Source organism: Hirundo rustica, chromosome 9 (genome assembly GCF_015227805.2).
Source record: "Hirundo rustica isolate bHirRus1 chromosome 9, bHirRus1.pri.v3, whole genome shotgun sequence".
NCBI lineage: Eukaryota > Metazoa > Chordata > Aves > Passeriformes > Hirundinidae > Hirundo > Hirundo rustica.
Window position 1 is genome coordinate 11269446 of NC_053458.1, and position 18010 is coordinate 11287455.

An 18010-nucleotide genomic window follows, 5' to 3' on the forward strand; every position below is an offset into this window, starting at 1 on the left:
GTTTGATAAATTGGTGCCTGCTGAGTGCTGGAATATGGTTTTAGTGTGCCTAGAATGGAAAAAAGGGAGTATTCCCTGTTCCATGTGATCTTGATGGAGGTCACTGCTTGTCCCAGGCTTTTAGTACCTGTATAACCTTGCCCAGGTGAGCTGCTTCCACCCTGTCCAGCTTTGCTGTCTTTGGACAATGCCCCTGGGTCATCTCCCACGTCCGTAGGTGCCACCACTTCCTCACATGCAGCCCTGCGCTAACTCCAGGTACCACAAAGTATTTGCATTCTTAACTTCCACGCTTGACTGAATGTAAGCTGAATTTATTTAGGAAGCAGTACTATGTTCTAATAGCACTAATGCTGTAGTTTTAGAAAGTAATTGTAATCAAGCACCCTTATATACAGTTAGTTAGACTACGTCTGTTGAATCTCTGCTTTTAAGCCCTTTATTTCTTCATATACAGTCTCCTAGTCAGCAAATGAGTGTATATATATGTATCTATATCCTTAAAATGTTTGTTGTTCTTTTATGCTTCCTATTTCTGCAGATCATAGATTTAATTTCTATCACTGTGTCCCCTAGCCAAATTTTTTTAATTAAGAGAATGATCACCTATTATTGTGTCAGTTAGAAAGCTTGGAGAAGCTATTCAAAGTCCACTCTGCTTTACTTACATTTCATGATGTGGCCAAACAAGACTAGACAAAATTTTTCTTTGTTGGATCCTACAAGAACAAGTGACAACAGTGACTGTGCTGTAGGTGGTCTTTATTGAAAGAATGATGCTTGTCTGATAAATAAAAAATAGTAAAATTGCTTGTGATCCTGTATTGTGCTGGATTCTGAAGACATTTTGTTTCCCTTGTTGTTTTACTAAATGCCATCGGTATTCCAAGTTTGACCACTCTTCTAAGAGGTCATGTGTTAGAGCCTCTATTTCCCTTGGGTGCTTGTGCTATTGAGACACCTGAGATGAAACTCAGCTGGCATTTTGTTAAAGCTTTACTTGCATAGTATTCTTTGCCTCTTGGTGAGACTTGTACAATGAGTGTTACTGAAGACTGAGCTTTCGCTATTTTCTAAAATTAATGTTACACTTGGCGGCATTTACGAATTAACAAGAAGGTTGACTGTGCTTTTTTCCCCACTGAAATCTTGCATTAGACCTTGTTACCACTCCCCCTTCATTGATTCTAGGGGGAAAAGCTGACTTTGGTGTAGTTGTTCTGAATGCAAACTGTGAGAACTGTTAGATCTCCTCTATTTTGCCTTTTACTTCAGATCCTGTTTCAAATCTGCCTGAGGCCATTGCAATGAGGAACAATTGTACAGTGAAAAGCACATCCCCCAAATGGCAGATATCATGCAGTTTGCAGATACTGTGGAAATGGATTATAACTTGTTTCTACCTTTAAAATCTGCAGGAAAACATTCAGTGACACTGAAAAAAAAAAAAAGGGATTTGACAGTGTTGCTCCTTTTTAGTTTTTTTTCTTTCTGCCACATCTTTTTCTCAACGGGAAGCCCTAAGCCCCCCATGAGTAGGGTCAGAGAGTTGAATTTCCTTCTGGGTCTGAAGGCAAGGTACCGTGTCTTGTCAGGATTTTGTTAATGGCACCATGAAGCAACCCTTGTGCTTGCAAAGTGTCTTGTGAAGCATTGCATGAAAGTGCTCTAACGCAAGCTATGGAAAAATATCATCCATTTATGGAAATAAATATTCTTGAAAGAAGGAAAATGGAAAGCTGATCAGTATGTTAAATAAAACTGTGGGAAGTCTACTTGGGGGGGTGTCTGTGTGGACCTAAAATAAAGCAAAAACCTGAATATTCAATTGATTTAAAAATTATTTACTGGTAGGAAACATTCAGTTCCTCGTGCTAAATGAAAATGAGTTTTGAAATTGTTTGGTCTCAAAGGTGTATGACTCTAGCAGCCTGAGATGTGTGATTACTAGTCATATATTTCTTTTATCAGTGAAGTGTTCTGTACACAGCTGTGCTGTTTCTTAATTGTTAGTTTTATTGTTTATCAGTATTTTATTACTAACTACAAACAACATTGCTGTTTTCATAGGATCATAGAACAGTTTGGGTTGGAAGGGACCTTTAAAGGTTATCTCATTGCTTGGACCAGAAATATTATGCTAACGTTGATCCAGTGTTTCCCTTAAGTGGACATAGGATTGTTTTGGTTCAAAATAGTGATTAATCATTTTATGTAAAGGAGTTATGTTTTGTTTTTCAAGTCAACACTTTTGACCTTTCATCCAAACAAAATGGGAAAAACTGTTTTACTTACGTAGCACTAACGCTGCTTTAGTTCATCTTTCCTACCATCTGCAGTTGGGAAAAAAGTGAGATTATGGGATCCATATTGAATCATGGGTATGGTGTTCCAGGTGACTGGAAAGACTAAAGCTATTTTGCATACTTCTGTAACTACTAGAAAGGCAGAGTACAGAGGAATGTAATTGGTAACCAATTCACTGTCTAGATGATGTTCCTTAAAATGCCCTGGAGTAAACAGCATAAATTACTTTTGTGCTTTAATATGCATGTTTCCTTTCAGGAATTTAAAAGTACTTATAAATTCAGTAAGAAAGGTATTGAAAACTTTAGAGAATGAATCAGGTTTTGCTGATCTTCTGTGAAAAGTTTTTTCCTAATATTCTATTTATATGATTGCAGACTATGATAATAAGATAATTAGTGTGATACATGTACAGTATTGTTATATATTTGTAATATACTTGGTTAATATTTTTGTTGGTTTTGTACTTCTATTAGGCATCTATTTTCCATGCAGTCCATGAGGAGAGGTAATGAAATATAATAAGGGCTGTATCCAAAGCAGTAGAAGGAAGTAATTAAACCTAATTGAAGTAATTTCTTTGAACTATAATAGCAGATGCAAAGGATTAATTCAAAGCAGATTAAGGCCAATGCATGCTTTGAATTGCCAGCCTGCAAATAGATAAGTATTACTGTTATTTAAATGAAGTTAAATGAAAGTATCTTCTGAAACCTGAGTCTGGGAAACAGGTCTAAAAATAGATAGTCAGGTTAAGTTTTGATAAGGAATGTCACTTCTGTTTCCTAATTTATTGCACTCTGGCAGTCAGAAATGAAATCTTAGAAATGCTGTGTGCATGTTATCAAACAACTGCAATAGGACTGGGAATTAGCCTAGGCTATCCCTGAAGGTATTCTCTGAATGGCAGCTTAATCATCAGCTGTGACAAGCCCTTGGTTGGAAATTACAGGAAAAACTACTTTAATGATTTGGAAGTAAAATTACATTGTATTTAGAAATGTTACCTGAGAAGTTATAAATTTTCTTCTGTCTTTGTACTGTAATATTCTAATGGATTTCACAGTCAATTTTACATTAGAAGCTTAAATTAGGCTTATTTGCATGATAAACAGGAAAACATTGGCTAATATTGCATAGGGGACTGAATATGAAAATTTATATGAAAAATAAGTAAGATAAAGTTAGTTTTTACAGCACGTTTTATTTCTTTGCAGACCTGATGCAAACAAGAGAACCTTAAACATAAATATGAAGTTTTGCTTTCTTACTCTTTAAAGCTTTAGAATTGGTAATTTCTTTCCACCTGCACAATGATTCTAAGTAAAATAGGATATCAGATATCTTGGCGGACTAACTGATCTGTCAAACTCCTAAGTAGCTAGGTGTGAGTACATCCTTTTCTCCCCAGACTCACAATGTGGCAAAAATAGAGGAGTGAGAGCTGTGAAAGACAATCATCCTCCTCTGAATTTGGCTGATGGGCTGAGTGTGGTGGTAGAACTGAGGCAAAAGCAGGGGCAGTCCCTGGCTACATATGGATGGGGAGATAGGTTTTTCCAGCACTGAAGTGGGGAAATGAGATAAACCATACACAGGCTGGAAGATGGTAATCACTAGGAAGAAATAACAGAATTGTAGTCTGGGCTTTTTTTTTTCCTGTTTTAATCTTATTGCTATTGAAGCACTAAACAAGTGTGGGCAACTACAGTAAGATTTATTGCAGAACTGTGAGAGGGACTGCACTTTAAATGTTTTTTGGTGTTAATTTGTGGCTTAGACTGTTGGTAATTCATGGCACAGGTGGGATGACATGACACTGTATGCATAATGTCATAGACAGCATCACCAGGCTTCCAGACCTCTTATTGTTGTGAGAGGAAAGAAAAGCTGGCTTCTCCATTCTGTGTTACAACGCTGTTTGTTTTATGTGTGTTGGTTGACAGGGATCCAAATGTTTTGTTTTGCCTCTTGTTCTGCAGAGACAAACCGTGTTCCACGGACGCCAGGCGCGTGGTGTGCAGGGAGTGCCCCCCAGGCTGTGCTGTGCTGCGGGAGCGCCCCTGTGCCAGGGCTGTGCTGGGGTTGCTGCCTCTCTGAAAGCCAACAGTGGGTGGCACCTGGGAAGGCTCAATAAATGAGGTTGCCCAAAGGCATTTCTTGTAATGACAGCCTGTCATCTGGCTTAATTAAGGCCTCTCTTCAAAGAGATTGGATTTTTTTGAGCTTTCCTCTTCCCTGGTAAATGTAGACACCCAGTGGAGATCAGGGCTTGCCTCTGTTCCTTTCCTGCCGCTGGCCAAGAGTAATTCTGAAGTGTGGCAAAACAAATGGAACAGACTTGATGGATCCAGTTTGTGTCCAGTTCTGGGCCCTCAGTTTAGGAAGGACATTGAGATGCTTGAGTGCGTCCAGAGGAGGGCAGTGAGGCTGGTGAGGGTCTTGGAGCACAAGCCCTTTGAGGAACGGTGAGGGAGCTGGGGTTGTTTAGCCTGGAGAAGAGGAGACTCAGAGGTGACCTTATCACTCTCTACAGGTGCCTGAAAAGAGCTTGTCACCAGGTGGGGGTTGGTCTCTTTCTCCAGACAACAACTGACAGGATGAGAGGACACAGCCTTAAGATGCACGGGGGAAGTTTAGGTTAGATATCAGGAAAAAATTCTTCACTTGAAAGAGTGATTGAGCACTGGAATTGTCTGCACAGGGGTGTGGTGGAGTTACTGTTGCTGGATGTGTTTAAAAAAAGACTGGATGTTGCACTCGGTGCCATGGTTTAGTTGATGAGGAGGTGTTAGGTCATAGGTTGGACTTGATGATCTCAAAGGTCTTCTGCAGCCTAGTTCATTCTGTGATTCTGTGATCAGCTGCTGTGGAAGTCTGTCCGCTGCCCCCATTGCCTAGAACAAATAGCAGGGATGACTCTGTGTATGGGAAGCTGGGATGTATGTGCCTTCTTTTAATAGGAACTAAAATTAAAAGTGAAAAATCCCCGAGGTCTGAGGTTTCTCCTTTGCAAAGGATAGTGGGAGGCCGATAACCACCCACTGATATCCTAGTTGTTAGCAAAGAGAAATCTTGTGAGTCTGAGGCAGCTGGGTTTGCCTAGCCTGGAAAAGCGAAGACCTGGGGCGAAGACTCTGCTTTTGGCAGAGTGCTACCTCTGGAAGTTAGAGGAGATGGAAGCAGATTTTTCTCATAGAAGCATAGCAGGAAGTGTCACAAGCTGCAACAAGGAAAATTTCAACTGACTATAAGAAGAAATACACATAGCAAGACTGGAATATTACTGGCACAGGGGGCTGGCAAATACAGCCTTAGAAATACTCTAAACTCAACATGACAAGGTCCTGAGCAATCTGATGTGATGTTGAAACTAAGCTTGCTTTAGGCAGGAGGTTTGGCAAGATGATCTCCAGAGGTCTCCCGGTCTTAATTATTCCTCAATTTTATGATTTCTTCAATGCTGCTGCTGCCATTCATAATGTTAATTGTAGTAACCCACCATATGTAGTGGGTTTATTGAAACATGTCTAATAGCTGTGTTAACAGAATCACCCTCACCTGTGAGCAGGCCAAGAATTTTTGGTTCTTTCATTAATCTTGCTGAGGTATAGTGTTACCTCTAGAAAGTAAAAACACTGGAAGTTTAATGACATGTAGAAAGGTAGATTGAAGAAATGGAAGCAGTGACCCCTCAGTCATTAGTAGAGAAACCATTTACCAATTGGCTTAGGACATGAATAAATGCTGTCTGGCTATCATGAGTGTGGCATCCTTGATATTTTTTAAGTGTGGGTTTGTTGTGGGGTTGTTTGTTTGTTTGGGTTTTTTTTGTTTGTTTGTTTTGTTTTTTGTTTTTTTTTTTTTTTTAGGTCTCTACAATTAAGTGCAAGCTTCTCCTGAAAGGATTACAATTTGCATTACTCTTGAGAATGCTTCAAGGGTTGTATTTGGCGGAAAATTTTAATGTGCAGGCTTTCTTGTCCTAGAGCCTAAATTTAATTTGTTCATGCATAATGCACTCAGTTGAGAATTTTCTGAAGTGGTGAAGTGTAACTCTTCTTTTTCTGCTTAATGTTCAACGAGACAGGAAAATCTAGCTAAACTGATGAGCCTCTAGTATTTTGATGATTTGTGAAAGAGTGAGTGCAAACTCAGTCCTTTTCAGCTTTTCTTTCTGTAGTACACTGTCTCATCCTGCCCTGTTTTTCCCAAAGGATCCTATTTAAAACCTATATTCAGGGTTATTAACTTTTTTACTAAGAAGGTTAAGCTTGATGTAATGATACAAGAGAGGATACCTGCAGTGAGGTTTATAACTTATTACTGGTATGAAAATTCTGTAGAGATTTTTTTTAATTTTAGAGATAAGTAAGGGAGTGCTTGATATATGTATGCCTTTAATAGATGCAGTATGATAAACAGGAGGGATTTATTCCAGCTGCCTGTTTCTGCTGAAATCCACACCTTTCCTTGTTTCTCGAGAGTTGTAGTGCAGGAAACTGAGTTCCGCTTAAGCCAAGCTGTGCATGACAAGACTGTCATTTGAATTTCATAACAACATATTTACTGGAGTGATAGCACGTATGATGTTCATGGATTATGACTGCTAGATGTCCCAAACAAAGTCTTGCAGGTTTTAGAGGAGTTAGAGAAATGCTTTGCTTTGTTCTTATCTTATGTTTTCTTGAGGATTATAATGTAAATAGTGTCAACTTCTCTTCCCCCCCCCCCATTTGCAATTTGTTCACCATAGCTTAAAATCAACTGCCTGCTGAAGTACTACTGGTAAAGTTGTAGAATGTTTGTTGGAATGAAAGGTCAATTGCCTCGTGTCTGAAAAATGAATTCCTTCTAATGTGATGGTCACGATTCTTTGCTTCAGTGCGGTTTTGGCGCTTCTGTAAGCAGCTCTCATTTGTCATCTGGAAGGGTTCAAATGACCATCCTCTGGCTAATATGCTGCTATTTTTTGTCTTTTTGGATTGAAAACTAAACTTAGTCCAGGTTCTTAGACCAACTGTGGGAATGGTGGGAGTTGTATGCTTTGTATCCTCTGATTCTGGAAGTAAACAATTCCTTTTTGCTTTGGCACAAAGACAGAAATCAAACACACAACTTCTAGAATTTATTACGAGCATCCCACACCCACAGAATCAGTTTTATTACAATATTTTTGCAGACTCCCTATCAGTGGCAGATATGCACAATTTAAAGTAGATTTGTTTGTAAGACTGGCCTATAATGTGTGTTTGCATGCATGTCCACGTTCCGGTGCACGGATAAGAAGGGCCAATGTCATGACAGACTGTCTCTCACATATCCCCTGTTTTTCTGGATGTAGTTTCTGGCTTCTCAATGCTTTTTTTCAGTTCCTCAGCTTTTTTTTCTCAGTGATTCTCTAATACAGATACACCGTCCTTAATATTTTCTGAATTAGATGGGAGGCCATAAATGGATTACTACACTTCACCAGAATAAGACTTCATTTTTAGCAGTTCAGGCCTTCGTATTCAAGAGCAACAAAACACTCCAGATTTTTCAACTGAAAGGTTAGCATTGCACCTTAGAGGAACTGTAAATAAACACTACTTTCTCTCAGTTTGTTGGTTTAGTTGCTGTTCTGTGCTTAATGGATCAGAATTTTTTCATCTGTGGTTTAAGGCAAAGCTCCTTGTTAGGTTTGCTCCTCTGGAGCAATAGTTAGATTTTTCTAGTCTTTTTCCTCACTTCAAAACCTTTCAAAGTCTTCTTTTAGTAAAGGATGCAAACTAAAGGACAAGCGAAACTGTTGCATTTACTGACACCTAGATTGAACAATACTGTTGTCTCCTGCAGCTCTCTCTGGTATTTTACAGAATAATTACTAAAAAAAAAATCTGACACAATAATAAGCAGGGACTGGACATAAGTCAGAATAATGTTCTGTTTTAAATCCAGTTTATTGTGTCTCGTTTGGCTTTCATCTAAGCAAACAAGGGTTTGATTCAATTTGCCAAGTGGCTGTGTTATGTGCAAGTCTAACTTGGCTGTCAAGGACAGTATCTCAAAATGGTCTTTTTGAGAAATCTGCTGTTTTCTGAGCCATTTACTTAAAGTTAGAATCAAGGAAAATAGGGGACTGCAGATAGTTTATTGACGTTTTTATTTTCTAACGGGACAAGGATATTTTTTTCACTGCAAATGGTTTAACAAGAACAGAAATTTCTGATCAGCTACAAGAATTTTAAAGTTTTAGTCTCTTAGTTTGAATTCTTCTTGTCTAGGCTTTTGCATATTTCTAGGAAACTTGGGTAAGGTCAGCTCTGACTGTACTCAAATGGGATTAATTAGCCTGCTTTCTGGGAGGCTTGACCTATACTGCCCAGAAGAAAGGATCTCACTTCTTTCTTAAGCTCTGCTTTTTAAAGGAGCATCATAACAGAGCAGTATAGTAAGTTTAAAAAAAAAAAAAAAGATTAAAAATGTGTGCTCTGATGATTTATTCACAGTTCTTGCTTTATCAGGATTGCCTTGCCAGGGCAGATAAATGCAGGATTCTTCAGTTTCAGTTATGAGACTACTGGTTGTCCTAACATAGAGAATTTGGTTTGCCTTCAGTGTTTTAAGCATTTTTTTAGCCATTCAGGAATCTGAAGGAATTTTGTTATATTTTGTTGCTTTTGAAGCAAACTGTGCTCCAGAGTTTAGGATGGAAAAAAATTTGGAATAGGAAAAGAATAGGGAGGCAATAGTGCTGGGACAGAGAAATAAATACAGCAAGTCTTTTGAGCAGTACTGAGTCACCCTACAGCGGTGTTGACAACACGCTTGCATGCTTTTATAAATCAGAACACAGTTCCGTGATATAGAAGATGCAGCACAGAGCTCCTTAAAAATGAGTATTATGGCTTTGCATATTTTATTTGCTAACCAGATTTCTGGGTAAATAGGCACAGCTTCATTAACAACAGCAAGGGTTCACTGGAGTAAGAATGTACAGAACTGAATTCTGCAGAGCTTCTGCTATTACTGAAGCTTCAAGGTAACAGCCAATAGTTTGCACAGCATTTCCAAGAAAAAAAGCACAGCTTAATTGAAACCAGGTTCAGTGACAAAGCTGTGTCCCAAAGTCAAATTGGTGGTGGTCATTTTCCAGTAAATGTAGCAGTGGTTGCATCTGCATATTTTATTTGGGGACATGACTGATGTTTGAATAATGAAGAATTGAATTATTACATGCAAATCATAATTTAACAAAACACACAGAGGGAGGTTTTTAATACCACCTTACTTGATGGAATTTTGTTTTCTGATGAACTTTTTAAGCTGCTTGAGAGTGCTGGGATCTTGACAGTTTAACTGTGTCATGTCAAAGGTGCTGCACCAGCTGGCTTTCTCAAACTGAGTCCAAAGCACTGCTCACTTCTAAGGCGTAAATACACTGTAGAAACAGAAGGTAAGCTTTGAAAATCTGCAAGTGAAACTAGCAAGTCTTAAGGTAGTTACAAGAATTCAAAGACAAATAAGAACCACGCCCCTGTTTTAGAGGATGTTTCCAGAACCAGAGAAGTCAGGGATTTCCTCTGGAAGTCTCCCAGGGCTCATGTGGTGTTTCTTCACCCTGCCGTTCAGTTCTGCTGGGTATCCAAAGGAATGTCTTCTCTGCTATCATCTGTCTGAAGCCAGGATAGCCTATAAATTGTTAATACATTCATCATAAGCTATGAAGTAGTTAGTGCGGAGAAGACTGGTGCTATTTCAACTGCTGTGAAAATATGTTTGTTTTGAGGGCTACGTAACTTGGAATAAATGTTTCATTAAATGTGTTGTGAATGATGTATTTAACAACTAGAGCAGGTCAATAATATTCAGAATTAAATTTTGTGGGTTTTTATTAAAGGTTGCTTGTTTCAGTGGTGAATAGTTTGTAAGCACGTGGTGCTATAAACAAATGCTTCATATGGTCTGTTATGAGTGCTTTATTAAATAGTTAGTCAATAGCTGCATTTACCAAATGAACTTAATTTATTGTATTTATTTTTTCCTAAGGGTTTCACAGTTCATTATAAATCATTTATTGAACATATGTAAAGCAGTTTAGTAAGCTATGTTCTGCCTCTTAAAATGAGTGCATTGCTAGTAGGGTTTGGTATTGCTAACACTTTGTAATTGTTTGAACAGTGTTTAAAATGTACTAAAACATCTTCAGAAAATGCAGGTTCGTTTGTGTTGGGTTTTTTGTTTGGTTGTTGTTGTTGTTGTTTTTTTTTTCCCCAGTTCCTTCAAAGTCACTGTACATGATGTTTAAAACATTTAGTCAGTCTAATGTGGTGCTTTCTGTAGTTCACACTTACTGGTAAGAGCATTTGTGGGGACTCATCCATATACATTAGTATTGTTTTCTTAGCAACAATGAATTCAACATTGCATGTGGAAAAGATGACACTAAAACCTGCTTCATAGGAACCATCATCTAGGAAAACAATGCATATGGCACTCTGACATTTTGAAAGCTATCCTGCCTCATATTCCAGCCAAAGATTGATCTATTTGAAGACTGATATTTGGAGATGGATTGTTATCTTTTCTCCAAGAATTATTTCTTTTTTTTTTTTTTTTTTTTTTTGCATAGCATACTTGTCAGCAAAGAAAAGAGTTCTTCTGCTTTAGAGGCCAGAGCATTCTTCAGTTAGGGAAAGAATAAATAGGACATATTCTCATATTCAAGCTGATCTTCATGGTTGGGGCTAATATTACTCCTGGCTGGTCTGTGAATATCCAAAAGAGCTAGTTTGTCTGACAGAGTAAGGTTGGTGAAGGGAACAAGAACCTGGAGCAGAAACCCAAGGAGAAGGTGGGGCTGGGAGCTCCATGGTCTCTGCTTTGGGGCAAGGTCCTCATCCCATTCTAGCAGTTGTGTCTTTTTGTTTCCTTTTCCAGCAGTGCCATGAATTAATAGGGTTAATTATTGCATTTCTTGACTGACCCTCGAACTGTTCTGAGCCTCAGTCATTTGGTCTTGTCACCCTGCCAGTGTGCCCTTATCTCGTGGAAGCTAAAGGAGTCTGATGAGAGCTCCATGAATGGGATTTGTATGTGGGGGAGGCATCTGAGACAGCTTTTAAGCATACTGTGGATGCAAAGAATTTTTTTTGTTGATGTCATAAAACTCACTAAAGGCCTTGTCTGAGGCAAGGATATGGGACTACAGAGCTGAGTCTGGATATTTATAAGCAGCCTACAAAGTAGAAAAAAACCCACACTTCATTTTGATTGCTGTTCTGTGAAATGGTGTATATCACACATGAATAATTCATAATTTAAAAGCTTAGCTGAAAATACCTTCAGAATGTGCAGCTGTGTGTGGATTATGCCCCTGGTTGTTTAGTTGTTGGTTTGTTGGTTTTTTTTTCTCTTTTTTTTTTTTTTTTTACAATATATGATGAAAATTAATTAGGAGTTGTAGTGTGGAAGCAGAAATAAATGTCAAAATATTTTTTCAAGGACTGTATCTGGAGAGAGCATACAAAATTGTAAATGTAATGCCGCATGCGTGACAGAAGAAATAATAGCAACATGAAAAATGCTTTTCCTATAACTATGCCCTGGAAGCAGAAGCAGCAAATAGTGAGTGTGTTGGAAGCATCACTGTTACCATTACTGAGAAGTGCATGGAAACGCAGGAGGTTGTTCACTCCTTCAGAAAAAATTGCAGATGCTTGTACTGGCAGGAGATGTTCAAATGTAAAGCATAGGTGAGCAGGATTAATCCATTGCTGCACACCAGTCCATGTTCTAAAAGTGGCCTACAGCCATAAATTTAAGCTGCTTGATGAGGTATTAGGGATTTTTGCCTCTGTCTTGTGGTTTCTTGAAAAGCTCCAAAACCAAATTAACTGTGTTCTGTAACTTTTGCTCTCCTTTCAGTTTTCCTCCATTTTTGCATTTCCCACGAGTAGCTGCTGTACAGTGTTGCTAGTACAAATTTTCTGCACCCTTCTTTAAACTAATGACTCAAGTGTGTTGTGCTGAAATCTACATATAGAAAAGTGCTTTAAGTAAAGGAACATTGTAAAAGACTGGATTCCTTTCAGTTAATGAGTTCACAGAATAAACTGAGTTGAAGGGGCCCACAAGGATCATCAACTTCTGGCCCTGCACAGGACCATCCCCCAAATTCACACCATGTGCCTGAGAACATTGTCCAAACACTTTTTGAGCTCTGTCAGGTTGCTGCTGTGACCACTGCCCTGTTCCAGCGTCCAGCCACCCTTCGGGTGAGGAGCCTTTTTCCAATATCTGACCTAAACCTCCTCTGACAGGACTCAGGCCATTCCCTTGGGTCATATCACTGACCACCACAGAGAAAAATCAGGTAGCTCAAGCATGGAGGAGAAATATTCTCTCCTATTCAGACCTTTGAATTCTCATTTGACTGTACTGTGATGTTATCTTATGGGCACAGGAAATTATTAGACCTCTTGTTGTTTGTATTGGTCATAACTTGAATTCATCCAGGACATCCTGTTCAGTTCTTTGTACATTAAAACAAAATGTCCAGCCTGACACAGTTTGATACTGGGTCTGGTTGTACATGTGCAAGTTTGGCTTGTTCTGTCCTGACTCCCTTCCCCCTTCCCCTCCTCCTGCTGGAATGTAAAGACTTCTGGGTGATTTTGGTGAATTAAGTCTTTAGGATTCCTTATTGTATTTTAGTGTGTCAGTTAATGACTGAATAGCTCAGTAATTTGGCTTTTAAAGGTCCAGAATTAATTTTGTCTCCTCTCCTCCCAGCTATTTTCTGCTGCTGCTAGCAAAATCCGCGTTCTTTCTGATTCAGCTAACGGATATGCAAAACCCTGAAATAATTTTCTCTTTGAATGGTGACAAGACAAATGCTGCACAACATGTGTTGGCCATGACACATAAGGTCTTGAGCCCAGAGCTCATAAAAGTCAATGGGAAGAAGCTCATTGACTAAATTGGATCTTAACTCAATCCTCTTGCTAGCGGAAAAGGAAGCTTGATGGGATAAGAAGTCTTGCATGTCTGATACTGCATGAGAAAATATTTGTGCCTGATACGTTAGGAGATTTTCCATCTTCCCATCAGTGTCAACACAACCGTGTGTGCAATCTTCTCAAGGCACTGACATTATTTGGGTTAGATTTCACCTTGCACCTTTTATTCATTTCCTCTATGAATATTCTATTAACCCATCTCAGAAGCCTTGGATCCTTGTTTTATGCTCCTGCCGTGCTTTCTCCCCTTTTTAAGAAGGTGTGGTATAGACAAATGAGACTCCTGTTTGCTACAGGATTTATCTGTCCTGCAGATGTTCTCACTGTCTGTTTGATTTTTCAGCCACCCTGCTCTTTTCTGCTTGGATCTGGTTTGTCTATTGCTCTCCATGTTTCTACCACAAACAGAATCCTGCTTTATTACAATATGGGAGTTGATGTTGATGGTGAGCTGGAGAAAAGGTTCTTTGATTCCTGATGGCAGAGACCACGCAGAAGCATGGTGATATGTGGGAAAGATTCACACAGCACAGTGGTAAAACCTGCATTGTCTCAGTCTCTCCAGTCTCTGGTAGATGTGTGTCTGTGCCACAGGAGCTTCCCGTCTGCCACAGAATGTCCCAGAAGATGTCTGGGAGTGGTGTCAATCTTTTTGGATTGTGCAGAGGACATTTCATAGCAACTGCAGTCTCTGGGTTTTGTTGTTTGCCTGTTTTTTTTTTTCGTCCAGTTATCTGTTGGGCATTTTTGTCAGACAGTCTTGATACAAGAGCATGGGTGGAAGGAGTTGTGGGGAGAGTGGGGGGAACAGGTTTCATGTGTTTTTTTGTTTTTTTTGTTTTTTTCCTTCTTTGTGAACCTGCTTCTGCCAGTCATACATCTACTGTTGTTAGAAGAACTGAAATCCAGGCCCTGAATCTTAGAAATTAGGAATATTAACTAAAAATACTAATCAGTTGCAGACACTGATCTGTGAATATGAGGGGTTTTTGTGTGGTTTGTTAGTGTCCTTCCCCAGGGAGCCTGGTGAGAGGTGTCAGAGATAGTGGGTATCCAAGCCCAGTGTGTGCTGTTAATCAGGCAGCTGAAGAGGAGGCACATTCAGATTGCTGCCAGATGTTTTTCTCTGCCCAGATTTTCAAGCTGTGAAGCCAGGGCCTTGCCAGGACTGATAAGGCTAGGCATAAAGTACTGGAGATGGCATCATGTTGGCCCAAAGGGTAACGATACAAAAGCCTGTCACGCTTGGGGTTTAAAAAAAATTCGCAGGATTGCTGGGACTCAGTCTCATTTTTGAAAAGCAGTTTAAGCATTTAGGCAGACAATAAGAAATATTCTTGGTGCCTGATTTCTGTTTCTCTGCTATCAGTGAGAATTTAGGTCATAGGAGCCTGTGTGTTATTTGTAGGGCTCCCAAGGCCTCTGAGTTGCTTTTCAAGTATCTTACCTGAAGTGGTGTTTATTTTTGAAGGAGATAGTTTAAACAACTACTTGTAGATATGACTGAGCATTTTACAGCTGCTGTGTGGGGTGCTCTGAGCAGTGAGATGTGGAGATCTGAGCCCTCCTTTCCCATTTCGGTGTAGGTGGTTTAGGGCTACCAGCAAGGCATCGATGCCTTTCATGTCATAAGCAGCTCTAGCCCTGTGCTTATGGAGTTTGTTGCTCCAATAATCATGAAGACTTTAAAATATCATTGTAATAATAAGGAGGGAAATGACACTAATTCATATATAAGCCTGGCTTTGAAAGGTGAGACCAAAGACCAGCTTGGCAGAAATACAAGACCAAAGCAAGCATCAGACAGTTTTTCCCCGCTCTCTTCCAGCTCTCAACAATCTCAGGGCAGACCTCCTGAGTCAGCAGAGGTTTCTGTTTATTCTGTAACCCTTAATGAACTTTGTGAGCTTGCACAGTCTGCTCATAAGCCCACAAGAGTTTTATTATGTCCTGTGTCAAGGACTGCCACATGCACAGGAAACACCTCTAAATTCACTTGGTGCACCCTACTTCTGTTCTTGAAATGGGCACTGAAAAACTATCCCTTCTTAGCCTCTTCAGACCACTCCAAATACTTTTTCCCCAGCTTCTTGGGGAAGGAAGATACTTAGCAGAATTTCTCTGTGCGGTCTAGAGGAGTCTATCATTACATGAAGAGAAGCTTCTCTTTCAGTAAAAGACAGTAGTTTGCAAGCATTGAGTGTGGAAAATACTACTGTAGCATTCTATCTGATTAAATACGACACTCACCTGGATAACATCTCTAGATACTAGAGCTCCTGTTCTATTTAAAGGGGTTGATGTACTTAAAAGCCCCAATTATGGCCCTTGGAGACAGGAATTTTGTTGCTATGTAAGTTACCCATGTTCTCGTTGCCTGACCATTAAGCTGGGAGATGGGATGTCCTGCACTTTGATCCTTATTCAGGTTGCTTTCTTAAATGTAAGACAATCTGCTTGTATTCACTTTTCTCAATTAACACCCCCCTCCACCAAATTGTTTAGAGAATAGTATGTTCTTTCATCATGAGAATCAACCAGCCAGCATTTTGTAAACACAGAAGAGAATTCTTTAAGTAATTTTGATATTGCTGATTATTTTATTTTTAAATGTTAATATTTTTGATAAGACTGATGTTAAACTATCTTCATGTGTCTCTGCATTAAGAAAACCTTGTAGTAAACAGTAGAGCACTGCAAAGGCAGTACATTACATTTAAATGTTAGAGAATTTTTTAACAGTTATTATTCTGTTGAAAACTTGCAAATAGTGTCTGTAACCTTCAAGCTGTCTTTTCAAGTCACATTTTGGCTAGGAAGATGAAATTGTGGCATCTAATGGATACAAATGCTTCAATGCTGGGCATATTAAATAAAGAAATGAACATCAATATCTGTTGCTTGTGAGCCGTGGTTTATAGCCTCCCACTGTCTAGAAAATATATTTTCTTAACCCTTAAAATCTGACTTTCTGATCTTTTTCTAGGTATTCCAAAAGCTTAAACTTTCCAGGCAGCAACTTAGACATTATTTGGCTGTAAGGAAAATTATACTCTAATGTGAAACCACTTTTCATTACTATACTCACTGGTACTAGATCACGTCCCTGGTAGAAGAGTTTTGTTGATGAAAAATACAGTCCAGAAACAAGAATGCTAGGAGTGTCTTTGAGATAATGAAGGGTTGTAGTTAACAGATCCATCTATATATATTTTGAAGCTCCCTTGTCCACAAAAAATATTCTCCATTCCAGTTCAATAATGCTATATAGCTGTGCACTTATTTTAATGCCATGGCAAATCTAGATTTATTAAAATAAAACTCTGGGCCAAGGAGAGGCATCATCCATTCCAATCTCTGTGGATGAGGTCAAATGATTTGACCTTTCTTGTTCTTAAAATTTTATTTTCTGTCCTTGCTCAAGGACAATGCTGAGCTAAAAAAAAACTGCACAAAACCCAAAAAAACCCCTCTCCCAAGATACTAACCACCAACAAAAAACCCCTCATAACCCAACTGCCAAACAAGTGTCTGAGAAGTTTTGAGAGAATACTGCAAGATCCGTGTAAAATAATTGCTTGTTTTCATCCTGCTTGTGAGCAAGTCGAAGATCTTTTTCACAGGATTCCATACAGAATGGCATGGTTTAAAATAATATGGAACACATCAAAGTCTTTCTGTCCCTTAAATGTCTACGTTTTTCATTGCAAGGTATGACCTAGATTCCTCACTTCTTGCCTACAGCAAAGCTTTTCTCTGTGCCACATAAAATGAGGGTTTAAGAAAAGCTGCCCTGTACCCTGTCCTTGCAACGCAGATCCCTTTTGGAGGAATTCTGGAAGTGTCACAGGCTTTCTAATGAGGAATGGCCAAGAGAACTCTGGTTTGTGCTTTAAGGAGACACAGCAGCACCACAGGCTCTGCTGTTTTGCTTTCACAGTGGTAAGCAGAAGAAGGTCCATGCTGATGAGAGGAAAGCTAATGTCTTTACCAACGATTCCGTGGGTGAAGGTATGGTAAGGGTGTTAGTGTCTCTGAAATGGGTGCCAGTGTCCCTGCCGGCTGTGGGCAGCAGGTTTGCTGCAGGGCCCGGGCTGGCTGGCTCCTGAAACAGACACCTGGGTCCGCACAAGCCTGAACTTCTGACCTCTGGGGTAAGTGCCAGGTTCGGGGGGTGTGGTAGCGGTTGGGGACGGGGCTGGTCCCTTCCCAGCCCCTCAGCAGTGGGGAAAGGAGGAGAGCAGCATGCGGGCGGCAGCGCGGGGTGAAGGAGGCCGCGCTCTCCCGCACCTGCGGAGAGCAAACCCCGCGGGCGCCCCGCTGGGCTCTCTCCCTTTACTCGGACAGAATCGCAGGGCTCCCGTCTCCTTTTCGGACATGAACCTCTGGTGTTTGTGGATTTTCATAACACTGACAGCTCAGGAGCCTTTGTGCGTGTTGTTCTTGGAGCTCTCAGCTTTTCTTTGTCCCTTTTGCAGGGAGTGGGTTTCCAGGTATTGTTTTTCTATCAGAAAAACTTAGATAGCTGTAGGTGGATGTCCTCCGCCCACCCCCAGGCACACGTGAGTAATTGACTGTAACTTGTAGGTTTAATTGGGGCTTGAGGACATGGCATTGTTTCCATATTGTGCTTAAGAATTGTTAAAGGGCTGTAGGGACCAGTTAGGACGCTTCTCAATAATTGGGATTTTCAATTACCT

General features: G+C 39.8%; 1 protein-coding gene across 5 annotated transcripts in view; it reads left to right on the plus strand.

The window, feature by feature from the left end:
* The window catches only part of ST6GALNAC3 (ST6 N-acetylgalactosaminide alpha-2,6-sialyltransferase 3), a 233894-nt gene that overhangs the window by 28614 nt on the left and 187270 nt on the right, over positions 1-18010 (plus strand). For 2 of the 5 annotated variants that reach the window (XM_040073499.2, XM_058421828.1), the window contains exon 1: positions 17214-17321. The exons of the other annotated variants lie outside the window; for them this stretch is intronic. In XM_040073499.2, the coding sequence (XP_039929433.1) occupies positions 17271-17321 (51 nt within the window). In that variant the 5' untranslated portion in view covers positions 17214-17270. Of the gene's footprint in view, positions 1-17213; positions 17322-18010 lie in introns of those variants that run through there. 5 annotated transcript variants of the gene reach the window in all.